The sequence below is a fragment of the Microcaecilia unicolor genome, chromosome 4, assembly GCF_901765095.1.
Source record: "Microcaecilia unicolor chromosome 4, aMicUni1.1, whole genome shotgun sequence".
In the NCBI taxonomy this organism is placed as follows: domain Eukaryota; kingdom Metazoa; phylum Chordata; class Amphibia; order Gymnophiona; family Siphonopidae; genus Microcaecilia; species Microcaecilia unicolor.
In genome coordinates this window covers 92,811,092-92,826,881 of record NC_044034.1, presented here as the reverse complement: position 1 = coordinate 92,826,881, position 15,790 = coordinate 92,811,092, and the positions used below count along the sequence as shown (strand labels likewise).

Sequence of the window (15,790 nt, the reverse complement as noted above, 5' to 3'; positions counted from 1 at the left end):
GCCCTGAATCCAGGTTGATATCAAAGTACTCCTTCAACACAGAACGAAAGTTAGTTACAATTTCTGGGTCCTGTAGTAGACAGTTGTTAAAAGTCCACCTTCTATCACGCGTCTCTTCCTTCAATGAAGTAATTATTGTCCACACAGGGGCGTGGTCTGAAATTGTCGTATGTCCTATGTATGATCCCCCCCCCTCTTCTGAGAAGCCCTTATCCAAAAAAATATAATCCAGTCGGGAGTGAGAGAAATGCACATGTGAATGAAATGTATAATCTCTTCCCCCCGAGTGGTCAAGTCTCCATACATCATACAGTCCCATAGTCGTTACAAACTTCCCCAGGGCTTTGGAGATTCTACAATCGTTAGGGGAAGGTGCAGTGGTCTTATCCAACCTAGGCTGCATAGTAGCATTAAAGTCCCCCGCCACTATCACCTTACCCCGAGCAAACTTCTGCAACTCCTTCTGAAGGTGTAGGAAAAATCTCTCCTGTCGTTCATTGGGAGCATAGACACTCGCCAGCGTATATTCCTTAGTATCCAGCTTAACATGCAAGAATAGAAAACGACCCTCAGCATCCCTCTTGGAGTGCAGAAGTTGCATCTGTACATTTTTGTGGAACATTATAGCCACTCCCCTTTTCTTAACACCTTTCACATCAGAAGCATAAAAGATTTTTGGGTATTGCATAGAGGTCAGCAAATGTTCATGCTTTTTATGTAAATGAGTTTCTTGTAAGAATACCACTTGAGGACCCATTAACTGCAATTCCTTAAATAAGGAATGTCTTTTAAATGGGGTATTTAAACCTTTGATGTTATATGTGAGAATTTTAAAGTCAACCATCTACCTCACTCTTTGTGGAACACTCGCTGGACAAATAAATTTTTTGCTGCTCCCCTATTTCCCTTGACCCCCTTCTCTCCCCTTGATCTGTCTGTCTGTTATTTACCCACTCCCTCCCTCCCACATTTCCCCACCTCCCTAACATCCCCCCACCAAACAGCGCCTTGCGCCACTGTATGGGATAGCAGAGGAACAATGACCCCGGAACCAAATGCATACCCCCTCAAACCCTCCAACCCCCCTCCCCCTCCCACCTCTAATTTAATCCTTACATTATCCTTCTGCTTTCATAACTCACAAAACATATAAATTTGAGCAAGTCAAGCATCCTTTGCATATTAACTGCCTTCCAAGTTTTATCCAACCATATCAAACTACCAGTCTCAAGTTTGGCTGCTCGCTGCATTCTCCACTCTCTCCCACTTTTGGAACCTTTTCTTGGTAGAGGGAGCCATCGCCACCGGTAAGGTTTCTTTAAGAGCTAAACCTGCCTCATGCAGGTATTTCCACGCAGCTTCCACCGAACGGCATCGGAGCTGTTCCCCTTTAAGGGTAAAACAGATTGCAAAGGGAAAAGTCCATCGGTATGCAATTTTCTCTTTCACCAAAATCTCAATTACTGGCTTCATTGCTCGCCTCTGAGTTAAAGTAAACAATGAGAGGTCTTGGAAGATATAAACTCGAGAGTCCTTATGTTGTAGAACCGGGTTCTGACGAGCTCTCTGCCATAGCTGATCTTTAACCGCATAGGTGGAAAAACGTACTACAATGTCTCTTGGTTTATTATCCCTGGGTTTACCCAAAGCTCTGTGAGCACGTTCTATTCCCAGCATGTCCGCATCAAAGGTCTCGCCCATGAGTTGTTCGCATAAGGCCCGCACTATGGCTGGAACGTTCTCTTTGTCGCCATTTTCAGGCACTCCTCGAAATCGAAGATTCTGGCGTCGTCCGCGATTTTCTATATCATCGAGTTTGTATTTCAAATCTTCAGCTTGTGCAGCTAATTTAGCCACATTCACCTCCATGCTCTCATGTTTTTCCGCTTGTTCGTCGACTCGCTCTTCGAGCGTTTCCACTCTGCCTCCAAGTTCTCTCAGGTCAGCGCTGAGCGCGTCCACGTGCTCCAGGATCTCGTCCTTAGAGGCGCGAATCTCTGCCCTTATAGCCTCCAAACACTTTGTTAAATCCTGCGGGTTCTTAAATTTAGCTGCACGCTCACTTCGTCCTACTTGTGAGGAGCCGGAATCAGACCCCGATGACTCCCGCGCGGCAGGGGAAGCATGGCGCGAGGAGCCCCGCGCTGACTTTCGGACTGCCGTCCGTTCGCTGTCTCGCGGGACCGCTGATGTTTTCTTACTCATTTTATCCCTCAAGGTGCAGGTAAGTCTCCGGGAGTCTTGCAAATGTAGTTTTGAAGGAAAATATAGCGCTTTTTGCTATAGAAAGGTGGGAAGGTTCGGGAGCTAGTAGCTTAAGCGGCCATTCAGCCCCGTGACGTCACTTCCTCCATCTAGTGACTCCTTTTCTAATCTTCTAGGACAGATTTCAGAATCTTTTATCACTAGGCTCCTTTATCCCAATGCCAGAAAACCAAAGCAAATAAAGGACAGCAAGGAACCAACCTAAGCACTAATATTGTCAGCTACACTGCTGGCTCTTCCTTATCCCAAATACATGGTCATAGTCAATGAACAAGTCTTTAGTGGAAATAGGAAGGCTACATATGACAGTTGGTAACTGAGTTGAGCTGAGACCTGTGCTGCCTACCGTTGTTAAGCTGGGCAGTGTGCTAGACTGGTTTTGTAAGCGACATTTCATCCATTCTGTGTGCCCCAATGTAGGATGCTTGAATTCTATACCTCAAGTCATGTGGGCCCACTCTCAGCACTGTTCAAGGCTGTCAGCTGAGTGGACCAGTTCAGTACATGCTTGCCAGCAACCAGAAGTTGATGAAGAGTCGCTGCCACCCCTCCCTTATGAAATAAAAATGACAACCCCACTGCCTGGAAAAGATGCCATATAAAGGTGTTCCTGTGTACGTCAGCCCCTTGATGTGGTTTGCTACTGCCTCAGGGCTAGAGGAGTTGTAGAATTGCCCTAGCACCCCCTCAACACTTTGTTATACCCTGCATGGGGCCTGCAAGCATTTTTCAAAAGGGAAGATCTTAATATAGTTTCCTACTGAAAATGCAAGGTTGGCCATGCCATGCCACAGGTATATTACTAGGTACAAACTTTGCAATTGCTTTGAAGCAGGAACAAAGACTGTGTCTTAAACCATACCCTGCTCCTGTGCATTGATCTACCCTTTTCAGCACACGAGTACTTTTATCCACAAATGTCAAGGGCAATGTTCAGCTACCCAGGTAAAATCACCTTATTTGTTGTATGGTACTTGTCTCAAATATGCAGGGGAACAAGAGCTAGGAAGCACTTGAGGAGGTTGATATTTTTTGTTAATCTTGACTCCACCCAGTCAACTGACCCACTTAATCAGGAATTGGGACAACATAACCTGGAATTGTGCCTAACCTTTATTATTACTTTATATAATTTTTTAAAGTAAATTGCTGTAATGCTTCTGCTAAGAAGCAGTTACTTTATATGTATACTTTTTATACTTCATTATTAGGGTAACACTGTGAATTCTTTTCTTTCTGCATTTTATAGTATAGATGAACAATCGTACAAATTATGTTATGCATATCTATTCTACGTTTAGTAAGATGATGTGAAAGATATTCAAAGAAATTAATAACTTTGATTCATTATTTTAGGTGCCAGGAGATAAACCCAGAAGAGAGAAGTATGATTTTTGTGACAAAATGCCCTTGCGATGAATGTGTGCCATTAATAAAGGGCGCTGGCATAAAACAGATCTATGCTGGAGATATGGACATTGGAAAAATAAAGGCAGACATTTCTTACATGAAGTTTGCTGAGCTTAGGAATGTCAGCAAATATACAGTAAGTACTATACCCTATGTGTTACACAAGTAGATTTTCACTTTTGAGGTACAATCATTGCAGAAGAAATGCACAATACCTGAAGCTTGTGTCTAGTCAAGTTTTACCTTATGTGCCCTACCAGCCATGACATTGTAAATCACTGTTATCAGTTCTGTCCTGTAGATGCACCTAACCAGACTGTTTTATAGGGTATAATTGTTTTCTGTGGAGAACCAATGCATGCAAATCTCATGCGTATTCATTGTGGATATTCTAAACACCAGATCAGTTAGGTGTGCCTCTAGGATTGAACTGGGAAACACTGACACAGTAGATCATATACATATTAGAATTTGTTCTATAACTTATTTTAAAAGTATTATAAACAGCTCTGCTGCCAAGGGCAAGAGGCGGTATAGCGAAGAACTCCATTAAAACAGGAGAGTTAGGGAGGGAATGGGGTGAGGGGATTGAGAGGGTAGGGATGGGAGGAGGGGGAATGTGGAGAGATACTGGGAAGTTATAAAAACAAAAACCCCTTTCAAGCTTTTGGTTTCTGAATGGGTATTGATGGGGGAATATCAATATCAACCGACTCACTTCTATCCATGTTTGTTCACCCCTTCAAAGAAATGTAGTAGATTGGTGAGGCACGATTTCCCTTCACTAAATCCATGTTGACTAAATCCACGTATTTGTAAAGGATCTGGAAATCGGAACGACAAATGAGGTGATTTAAATTTGCAGATGACACAAAACTATTCAAAGTTGTTAAAACAAATATAGAGTGTGAAATTGCAGGAAGACCTTAGGAAATTGGAAGATTTGAGCATCCAAATGGCAGATGAAATTTAATATGGATAAATGCAAAGTGAAAACAAATGAAGCAGATCAGTCAGTAGTGCAAATCAATCTTTATTAAAGGGTAAAAACCCAATAAAATGCCAGACAGTCCACGTTTCGCCCAAAAAGGGCTGCGTCAGGGGCTCTAAAATAATAAATTTACGTATATAAAAGCATAAATAATAATAAAAATTGCATATATAAAAGCAAAAGAACCAGATCACTATCCTGCTTATAATCGAATGAGAAAAACGCCCAAGTTCCGACCTAAATCGGGAGATGGACGTTTATCTCACAAAAACGAATAAAGCGGTATAATCGAAAGCCGATTTTTGGACGTTTTCAACTGCAATCCGTCGCGGATGCGGACAAAGTTGATGGGGGCGTGTCAGAGGTGTGCCGAAGGCGGAACTGGGGCGTGGTTATCTGCCGAACAGAGATGGGCGCATTTCACCGATAATGGGAAAAAAGTATGCGTTTTTAGCTAGAATTTAGGACACTTTTCCTGGACCCTGTTTTTTCATGAATAAGGCCCCAAAAAGTGCACTAAATGACCAGATGACCACTGGAGGGAATCGGGGATGACCTCCCCTGACTCCCCCAGTGGTCACTAACCCCCTCCCACCACAAAAAATGAAGTTTCTCAACTTTTTATTTTCACCCTCAAATGTCATACCCAGCTCCCTGACAGCAGTATGCAGGTCACTGGAGGAGTTGTTAGGGGGTGCAGTGGACTTCAGGCAGGTGGACCCAGGCCCATCCCTCCTACCTGTTACAATTGTGCTGCTTAATGCTTATTAGTCGTCCAACCCCCCCAAACCCACTGTACCCATATGTAGGTGCCCCCCTTCACCCCTTAGGGCTATAGTAATGGTGTAGACTTGTGGGCAGTGGGTTTTGAGGGGGATTTGGGGGGCTCAACACACAAGGGAAGGGTGCTATGCACCTGGGAGCTCTTTTACCTTTTTGTTTGGTTTTGTAAAAGTGCCCCCTAGGGTGCCCGGTTGATGTCCTGGCATGTGAGGGGGACCAGTGCACTACGAATCCTGGCCCCTCCCACGAACAAATGCCTTGGATTTATTCGTTTTTGAGCTGGGCGCTTTCATTTTCCATTATCGCTGAAAAACAAAAACGCCCAGCTCACACATTGTTGAATAAAACATGGGCGTCTATTTTTTCCCAAAATACGGTTCGGTCCACCCCTTCACGGACCCGTTCTTGGAGATAAACGCCCATGGAGATAGGCGTTTTCGTTCAATTATGCCCCTCTATGACATATAGAGATAAACATACGTGAATATAATAGATATTGTGAATACATGTATCTAAGAATATAATAAATAATGATAGAAAATATTATATAGACTTAGTCAATAAGTAAAAAAGATAATAATATACATATGAAGTAGTAGAGTATAAATAGGACACATACCTAAAATATGATCTTCATCAACAAGATGATTAATGGTGTACACCCTAGTTATCACCATATGTAACTATAAGACAAAAAAATAAAGTAAATAAAAAGAAGCTACTGACCAACAACATATAAAAATATGAAAACAAGCAACTCATTTAATGGCACCATACCAGATAAAAACCAGCACAGTTGCTTTGTCAAAGGTAGAATCTATGTAGCAAAAAAACAAACAAAATGGTTAAATTAACTTTGGATAACTACGAACACAATTGGACACCAGACGGTGACAACCCAAGTGCAAATTCTAACTTTAGCCAAGAAAGATAAGTAAAGCAATGTAAAGCCAAAACCTACAGCTCTTCAGGAGATGACAGCGTGTAACCACACACTTCAGTATCACTGGAAAAATCTGACAAAGAAGCCAGCGTTTCTTATATCCGTGCAGAGTTTAAAGGTCAAACTATTGCCACCAATATTACCTGGACAAATTTCTTTGAAGATTGTCTCATATTGCCTCTACTTAGTCTATATCATTTCAGAAGCACCAAAGGTTATCAATAGAAATCAAACAAAATAAAACATGGAAAAGAAAATAAGATGATACCTTTTTTATTGGACATAACTTAATACATTTCTTGATTAGCTTTCGAAGGTTGCCCTTCTTCGTCAGATCAGAAATAAGCAAATGTGCTAGCTGACAGTGTATATAAATGAAAACATTCAAGCATTACTATGACAGTCTGACAGGGTGGGAGGATGGGGGTGGGTAGGAGGTATGCATGGGGACATCAAAGCATGTTAGAATATCAATGATATGCTTTGATGTCCCCATGCATACCTCCTACCCACCCCCATCCTCCCACCCTGTCAGACTGTCATAGTAATGCTTGAATGTTTTCATTTATATACACTGTCAGCTAGCACATTTGCTTATTTCCGATCTGACGAAGAAGGGCAACCTTCGAAAGCTAATCAAGAAATGTATTAAGTTATGTCCAATAAAAAAGGTATCATCTTATTTTCTTTTCCATGTTTTATTTTGTTTGATTTCTATTGATAACCTTAAGAGTGGACTAACACGGCTACCACACTCCTCTACTTAAGAAGCACCAAAGAAATGGGAAGCATTTTATGTGGTATTTTTTCATCATTTGTAAAGCAATCTGACACATCTTTCTAGAGTTATACTTTTTGACTCTCTCTTTGGGATGGTCCATCCTTGGCAGCTCAGCAAACTGCAATTCTGGAGAACTGCAAACTATTTTGTTTTTCAGGATATCCCTAATATATTTGCACTAGTGCCTCCATTTTGTGCCAATAGTTTCATGCATATTCATTAGAGGTATCTTGATATCCAGAATGGTTTGTTGCTCTCCAGAATTGCAGTTTGACACCTCTTTGTAAGCTGGATTCACAGCAGTTATGAGTTAATTGCAAATTTCTACTTCCTTTTGTAGATTCCACTATTGATTTCCATAGTGCTAGTGAGTAATCCCTATTTAATATCCTGGGAACAGATTCCCTGTACAGGTTGTACATTTTTCCTCACAGGCATAAAATATGAATAGACCTCTTTATAAACCAGTTCCTTTGTGTGTGTTTTAGAAGATGTTCGTGTTGTAAGAGAAACAAGTACTATCCAGAAAAAAAATTATACTTTTCCTTCTTTCTGCAGTGGCAGTTAACTCCAGTAGGTACTGGTATGACAGACCACAGTGAATGTAACACAGCAAAAAGTGAGTAGTATTAAGCACAGTGGTGGATTGTTACTGGAGATTTAAAGCATCAATGCCTTTTTGTTTTTCCTGAATTTTGTGGCACCTCGCTGAGCTACCAAAACATTTTGGGGCTGCTCGTCCAGTGAAAGCTGCTATTAACTGTACTGTACCTGAGTGTGAAAAATATCTACCTATGTCTTTTTAGCTAATTGCCACAGGCATACAATTATAATATAGTAGATGATGGCAGAAAAAGACCAGTTGACTTATTTAGGCTGCTTGATTATGTATGTCCCAGCTGACGCCATGGGACATGACTGCTCATAACATCCCTTCTTAGCTGGAACAAGTTTGTTTTTTCCACTATCAGATGAGCACACGAGATTTACCATCTAATTCACACCCAGGATGCTGCCTTTCCCATGTCTGTCCTAAAGATGTCTGTCAAATTGCTTGTAATGTGTAATTGAATAGCTTCATGCAGTGATGTAGAGTTCAGCTGAGAAAAAGCAACTTTACAGACTTTCCCTATCAGACTTCCCAACTCTCCCAGTTTAGCAGGGAGGCGTCCTCTTGGTGGGAAAAACCTCAGGGATATTCTTGACCAAATATCACCCCTCTTAGTCTCCAGTGCAAATCAGTGAGAGACTGAAACATTTGCCTGTTTTCTCTGAACAAATCAGCCCATTCTAGGAGCTATCAAATGTGTAGATCAATGTGTTCATCCAAGTGAAGATGGGCCTTTATGTACTAGGTAAAGATGTGTGCAGAGTTTGAATGAGTTGCTTTTAGTTTTACTTTGGTGGCTATCAAGGTTCATTGACACAAACTCTAAAGATATATTACACTTTTCTGTTCCTTAGACTGTTGCTTCCTCTTTTTTTATTTACTACTTTTTGCTGTACTTGTGCTTGTGTGGGTTGTTGACTTGGCACATCTGAAGGGGCATGTGGCACATATGGTTGGGCCCCTTCTGCTCAGATGCCTGAATGCTCTCTTCACATGCATTGTGCTCCCCACCCTTGCGCTCTGGTATTTTTTTTCTCTCCTTTTCCTTCTCCCCGGAGTGATATACAGACCACCCTCACAGTTGGAGGAAATGGACAGGGACTTAATTGAAGACGTCCGCGAGATAGCTAGGAAAGGGGAAGTACTACTGATAGGTGACTTCAATATGCCGGATGTTGATTGGGGTGTCCCGGCTGCGGGTCGTCTAGAAGCAAAGAGATCTTAGATTCCCTACAGGAAGAATTGTTCCAGTAGTGGGTAATGGAACCGACGCGGGATGGAGCTGTTCTGGACCTGGTGCTTACGAATGGAGAGTACGTTTCTGACGTCAAGGTGGCAGACCATTTGGCATCTAGTGATCATTGTATGGTATGGTTCAATATTAAAACAGAAGAGAGGGCTCATTCGAGATTGAAGGTCCTGGATTTCAAAGGAACTAACTTTGCCGAGATGGGGGAATTTCTCAAGGAACAGTTAGCGGGATGGGAACAGCTGAAGGATGTAGAACAGCAATGGACAAGACCGAAAGGAGCTATATTAAAGGCAACTAACCCAAATGAATCAACATATATCAGTGGGTCCAGAACAGGTATTGTTGGGAGAGGAGACGGTGGGGGGTACTGGTGCTGCCCATCATAATCTCTTGCTATATAGAGCATTTTTAATAGGGAAAAAATGCATTCTAGCCATTTGGACCCACCAAGAGGCTGCTACTTATTGGCAATGGCGTAATAGACTGCATGCGTTATTATTAATGGAACTCCGAGAAGTGCAATGGAAATTAAAAAGGCAAAAAGAGTTTTATTTAGTTTGGAAACCGTACATACAAGCATTGGCTCCACAAGCACGCAGTTTTGTTCTCAACCGATTAGGAGGCCTTTAATGAAAGGGAGAGTGATATCCGCTACAAACTGGTGACAGTCAATCTCGGTATAAAGAAATCTTGACCCTTTTTGGGGGGGGGGGGGAAGGGAAGGGAGAGGAAGTACAGGTAGGAGAGGTGGGAGGGAAGGAAATAGGAAAGGGGGTAGGGAAGAATAGTTAATAAAGAATGACATACATGTACTTATTTAACATAAAGAGGGATTAGTTTTGTAAGTAAGACCATCTTTATTCATAAAGTTGTTATGTATATACTACAGCGAAGGGAGTTACACTGAAATTGTTAAAATACAAGAAGAAATGATGCTGTAACATAAAGAAGGGTGAGACAAAAGGTATTGGGGGGGAGGGAGAGGCTATAGAGGGAAAGAAAAACGAATAATTCATACAGACTTATGGTTGTAATGATTTATTGATTGTTTAATAAAAATTGTTTTAAACTAAAGGCAACTAACCTTTATGTTAGAAAATTACATAAAGTAAGAGGAAAAGAAGGCCTCTCAGGTACTTGAATGTAGTAGCTGAAAAGATAAGGGTAAGGAGGCTAACCTTTGCACGTTATAAGACGACTCAGAAAGATGAAAACAGGAGAGAATACCTAAATAAGTGAAGAGAAGCTGGAAAAGCTATCAGGAAAGCGAAGCAGCAAATGGAGGAAAAGATAGCTAATACAGTAAAATTGGGGGATAAGACCTTTTTCAGATATGTAAGTGACAAGAGGAAGTGCCATAATTGCATTGTGAGGCTCAAAGCTGAGGGAGAGAAATATGTGGAAGATAAGGATAAAGCTGAACTGCTTAACAATTATTTTAGCTCTATGTTCACGAATGAAAGACCTGGGGTAGGACTGCAGAAAACAAAGGCTAAAGGGGATGGATATATGGTAGACCAAGACCCGTTTACGGAGGACTGTGTTCGGGAGGAGCTTGCCAAACTAAAAGTAGACAGAGCAATGGGGCCTGATGGGATACACCCAAGGGTGCTTAAGGAACTCGGAGAAGTTCTGTTGGCTCCGCTGATGGACCTCTTCAATGCTTCCTTAGAAAACTGGTGTGGTCCCGGTGGACTGGAGAAGGGCGGATGTGGTTCCTTTGCACAAGAATGGAAGTAAGGAGGTTGGGAATTACAGACCTGTCAGTTTGACCTCGGTGGTGAGTAAGCTAATGGAAACGCTTCTAAAGAGGAGGATTGTGAGATTGAACTACATGGAATGCGGGACCCAAGGCAGCATGGCTGCACAAGTGGCAGGTCGTCGTGACAGACGAATCTGTCTTCTTCGACTGGATGACCAAACAGTTTGATGTGGTATACTTGGATTTCAGCAAAGCCTTTGACACGGTTCCGCACAGGCGACTGATAAATTGAGTGCCCTCGGTATGTGGCCTAGAGTAACTGATTGGGTTAAAAATTGGTTGAATGGTAGGAGACAGAGGGTAGTGGTAAATGGAGCTTGCTCTGAAGAAAAGGATGTCATCAGTGGAGTGCAGCAGGGATCGGTCCTAGGGCCGGCTCTTTTTAACGTCTTTGTGAGCGATATTGCGGAAGGGCTGTCTGGTAAGGTTTGTCGCTTTGCGGATGATACTAAACTCTGCAACAGGGTGGACACCCTGGAGGGTGTGAATGACATGAGGAAGGACCTAACAAAGCTAGAGAAATAGACTGATATTTGGCAACTAAGGTTTAATCCCAAAAAATGCAGGGTCATGCACTTGGGTCGCAAAAATCCGAGGGAATGGTACAGTATAGGGGGTGAAGTGCTTCAGTGTACGAAGGAAGAGCGGGACTTGGGGGTGATTGTGTCTGTTGACCTTAAAGCTTCCAAACAGGTAGGAAAAGCGACGATAAAAGCCAGAAGGATGCTTGGGTGCATAAAGAGAGGCATGACCAGCAGGAAAAAGGAGATGATAGTGCCATTGTATAAGTCTCTAGTGAAACCCCATTTGGAGTACTGCGTGCAGTTCTGGAGACCGCACCTACGGAAAGATGTAAATAGGATGGAGTCAGTCCAGAGGGCGGCTACAAAATTAGTAAGCGGTCTTGAATGCAAAAATTATAGGGACAGGCTTATGAACCTCAACATGTATACGCTGGAAGAGAGGAGGGAGAGAGGAGACATGTTAGAAACGTTTAAATATCTCAAGGGTATTTATGTACAGGAAGAGAGCCTTTTTCAAATGAAGGAGAGCTCTGGAATGAGGGGGCATATGACAAAGTTAAGAGGGAATAGGCTTAGGAGTAACCTAAGGAAGTATTATTTCACAGAAAGGGTGGTGGAGGCATGGAATGGCCTCCTGGTGGAGGTGGTGGAGTCTAGGACTGTTCCAGAATTTAAAAAGGCATGGGATAAGCATGTGGGATCGCTTAGGAACAGGAAGAATTAGGGGTTACAGAGGATAGGCAGAGTGGACAAGTTATATGGCCTTTATCTGCCGTCATGTTTCTATGTGACCTGGTATCTCTCACTTCATGCCCCTCACCTGGCCAGCAGCATTGAGGACATGCTGCTTCTGGTTGGTTCAGGCCCTTTCCTTCTGCTGTGTCCTGCCTCCTCTGACGGAGCTTCCTGTTTCTTGCAGGTGTGATAGGCAATAGTTGGAATAAACAATAGTTCTTTCAAGTCTACCTGGCTACTAATTTTTATGAACTTTTTCTCCTATAGCTTATCCAAATCTCTTTTGAAAAAGCTGCTGTGTTAGTTGCCTTGATGACATTCTCTGGCAATAGATTCCACAGTTTAAGTATGTGCCACATTTAAAAAAAAAAATCTTTTCTACAATTAGATTCCCTAGCTAAAGTGTGTGCCACATTGAAATAAATTGTAGAAAAGATTTTTTTTTTTAATCTGCTGGTCATTAGTACTCAGAATTGGGCACCCTGCCTTTGATAAGCAATATATTCATAAATGGGGAAAAAAAGAAAAATGCTAGGAAAATAGCAAGAAGAAATACACCTATTTTCAGGAATATAAAGCAAGTTTATTTTAAATCAGAATCCCCCTGGTATCCACAGGGTAGCACTACCTCTACCATCTCCTCTTTCTCTTAGTTGTTCTTACATGTTGCTCAGTTTAGTCACTGTCTGGATTTGTCCTGAATCCAGACTTGCCAAGTCTCCCGCATTCAGTGGGTCATCTCCCGCCAAAGTGGAAAATTCTCCCACCAAGACACATTGCCACTACCGCTTTTCCCAAAGAGCAGCAGCGTCACCAAAACAGCAGAAAGCAAGCACAGAGCCACAACCTTCAGACATGTGCTGTCAGCTCTTCCCCCGCTGACATCAGCTTCCCGGTCTGGGGCAGTGCTGACAGCATGTGCCTGGAGGCTGCAGCCCCACACTTGCTCTTTGTTGTTTTGCTGGGGCTGCTGCTGCTGCTCATCGGGAGAAGAAGCAGTGACCAGGAAACAGAAGATACTGGGTGAAAGGGGAAGTAGGGGAGCATGGAGAGAGGGGAGGAAACATGATAGAGTGGGGACACTGGATAGAAGATGGATAGAGAGAGAGATGATGATGGGGACAGAAAGTGGGGAACACGCTGGATGGAAAAGGGCTAGAGAGAGAGAGAGAGGATGATGGGGAGAAAGGGGGCGACCATGGCTGGAACGATGGAGGGAGAGAAAGAGGGAAGACGGTGGGAGGATGGGAATAGAAAGAGGGGAGATGCTGGATGGGAGGATGCAGAAGGAAGACACTGGAAGGATGGGGAGAGAAAGGGAAGATGCTGGATGGAAGGGTAGGGAGAGAAAGAGGGGAGACGCTGGATAGAAGGATGGGAAGAGAAAAAAGGAAGCCACGATGGACGGGAGAGAAAGAGGGGAAGTGCAGGACAGAAAGGGGGAGAGGATAAACGTAATAAAAGACTGGAGAATAAGAGAAAGGGGCATAGGGGAGAACAAGGGTGAGGGAAAGATGAAAAACCATAGGTAGATCAAGTAAAAAGAGGGAAATTAAAGAGTGGATGGTGAGAATTAATTAAATCTGGACAGAGGCAGAAAAGTAAATTGAAGAAAACTGAAAGAAACAGGAGGGAGGAAAATGACAAGGACAGGAAACCTTGGCAAGAAAATTAAGAGAAGACGAAGGAAAGTAGAAACACGAGAATGGGATCAATACAATTGGGAAAAAGTAAATGACCAGGCAACAAAGGTAGAGAAAATAATTTTTTTATTAATTTAGGATAAAGTAATGTAGTAGCTGTGTTTATAAGGTTAATAAATACAAATAAAACACAAAATAGGAAATAGGATAATAACTTTATTTTGGACTAATTTTAAAATATTTTTGACTAGCCTTCAGAGAGCAACACTTCTTTCCTCAAGTCAGGAGAGGATACCATAACAGCAGTATACTGTCTTGACCTGACCTGAGGCAGGAGGTTTTGGCCTCTGCAAGCTAATGTAAAAAGGTATTAGGCTAGTCCAATAAAAAAGGATCATCTTATTTTGCATTTTCAAGTGCCTGCACTGAGCATATGCAGGAGGTCAGGCATCGGTGGCTGAAGCACACTGCTGAATGCTGCACTGCTCAAACAGTATGGTAGGGAGCTCGTGCAGTGGACTTCTTCAGCTAGTGGGACTTGAGCATCTCCACCAGCAATTCAACCAGTGCCACAATTTTGGAGTCGACTTAAGCTCAAAGTGTGTATGTGGGGCTGAGGCCCCCTTGCAGTTATGCCCCTAGAGAAGTAGAGGCTGGATAGGGGGGGTATATAGAATGAACTGAAACATTCCCTCTTACCCATCGCTGCTGTCACTGGTGTAAAGAAAATATTTTCTGCAATGGCTGTGGGATTGAGGTATGCTAGGGGGTGGAGCCATGATGTAGAGTAGGTGGGGCCAAGGCAGAGTGGTGCAGGGCTGGGGCTTGTACTAAAATCCACTCTCAAAAATCAGAACCCCTTGGCAGCTCGGTCAATCACACACTTACCATTCTTTTCTGAGAGAATATATTTTGTGCTCTTCCCTTCAAACCCCCATGCCTGTCATCCTCTCTTAATCGTATGATCAGGATCCTGAAATTAGTCCCTGTGAAACGCTGGGGATCTGTTGCATTCCTACCTTAGTATTTTTCATTGCTTTTGCTCATTTTTTTCTTTTATTGGCTAAATACTATAAGAGTTCAGATGCTATGTGGCTCAGTTGTATGCTCTGATCTGATTCAAAGTATATTCATTTGCACATTATCATTATATTATTAACTTCCAATGTTTTTGTAGGTGGTATGCTGAAAACCAAGGCACTGGATGGTGATCAGCCTCAGAAAAAGAAGAAGTTGTGCCTTGGCAAGAGCTGAAATGGAGTGTGAAACAAAGTTCTTTTAAGCACTTTTATATGCTCCCCTTTTACCTTTTAGAGCAAGGGGTAGGCAAACTTTATTTTTTTTGCACAGGACTACATTGTGACTCTCTCTCTTCTGTACCAGGGACTGGGAATCTTCCTCCCCCACCTCCCCAGGGCTCTGCCCTGGAAGTGAGGTTTTTCCCCACATTCACAGTACTACACAGACTGTTTACTCCAAATAGAAAAAAAGACAATTTACATGCCCCAGCTTGATAATGAAAAAAAAGAAAATATGGTTTTTCATTGCTTGTAGCTTGGGAGGATAGTATTCTTTTATAACACCAGAATCCTCCCCTCAATGTCTTCCACCATCCTGCTGCACTTTCCCCCAGCCAGAACTGAGCACCCCACCGCCATCTGCTATGTTTCAGCCAGTAGATCCCAATCCTGGCACCAGTCATGTTGCTTGACACCAGTACTACCGTGGATGTCCTCCTAGACCAGTTAGGCCTGGTATAGATTCAATTCCCACTACTGCTCCTTGTGACTCTGGGCAAATCACTTAACCCTCCATTGATCCAGGCACAAAATAAGTACCTGTATATAATATGTAAACCACTTTGTTTGTAACCACAGACAGGCGCTATATCAAATTCCATCCCCTTTCCCTATGTTCATGCAGGCTGGGCTCCTGAGCTGAGCTGGAAACCCACTCTGTGCAGCATGCCTTCCAGGCCCTCCCATCCCACCCACTGAATCACAGCCAAGCAAGGGAAGCCAATGGATAGGGTGCAGTTTTGGCACCCCTGCCTCCCTTGTGCCCTGTGCAGGTGTACATACCTTGCTAAGC

General features: G+C 42.8%; 1 protein-coding gene across 1 annotated transcript in view; it reads left to right on the top strand.

Annotated features, from left to right (window-relative positions):
* Positions 1-15,530, top strand: part of LOC115468630 (cytidine and dCMP deaminase domain-containing protein 1-like) — a 61,704-nt gene extending 46,174 nt beyond the window's left edge. Inside the window, exons 7-9 of the mRNA XM_030200473.1 lie at positions 3,622-3,811; positions 7,732-7,792; positions 14,877-15,530. Coding sequence (XP_030056333.1) covers positions 3,622-3,811; positions 7,732-7,792; positions 14,877-14,953 — 328 coding nt within the window. The 3' untranslated portion in view covers positions 14,954-15,530. The remainder of the gene's footprint in view (positions 1-3,621; positions 3,812-7,731; positions 7,793-14,876) is intronic.
* The last annotated feature ends 260 nt before the right edge of the window (positions 15,531-15,790 follow it).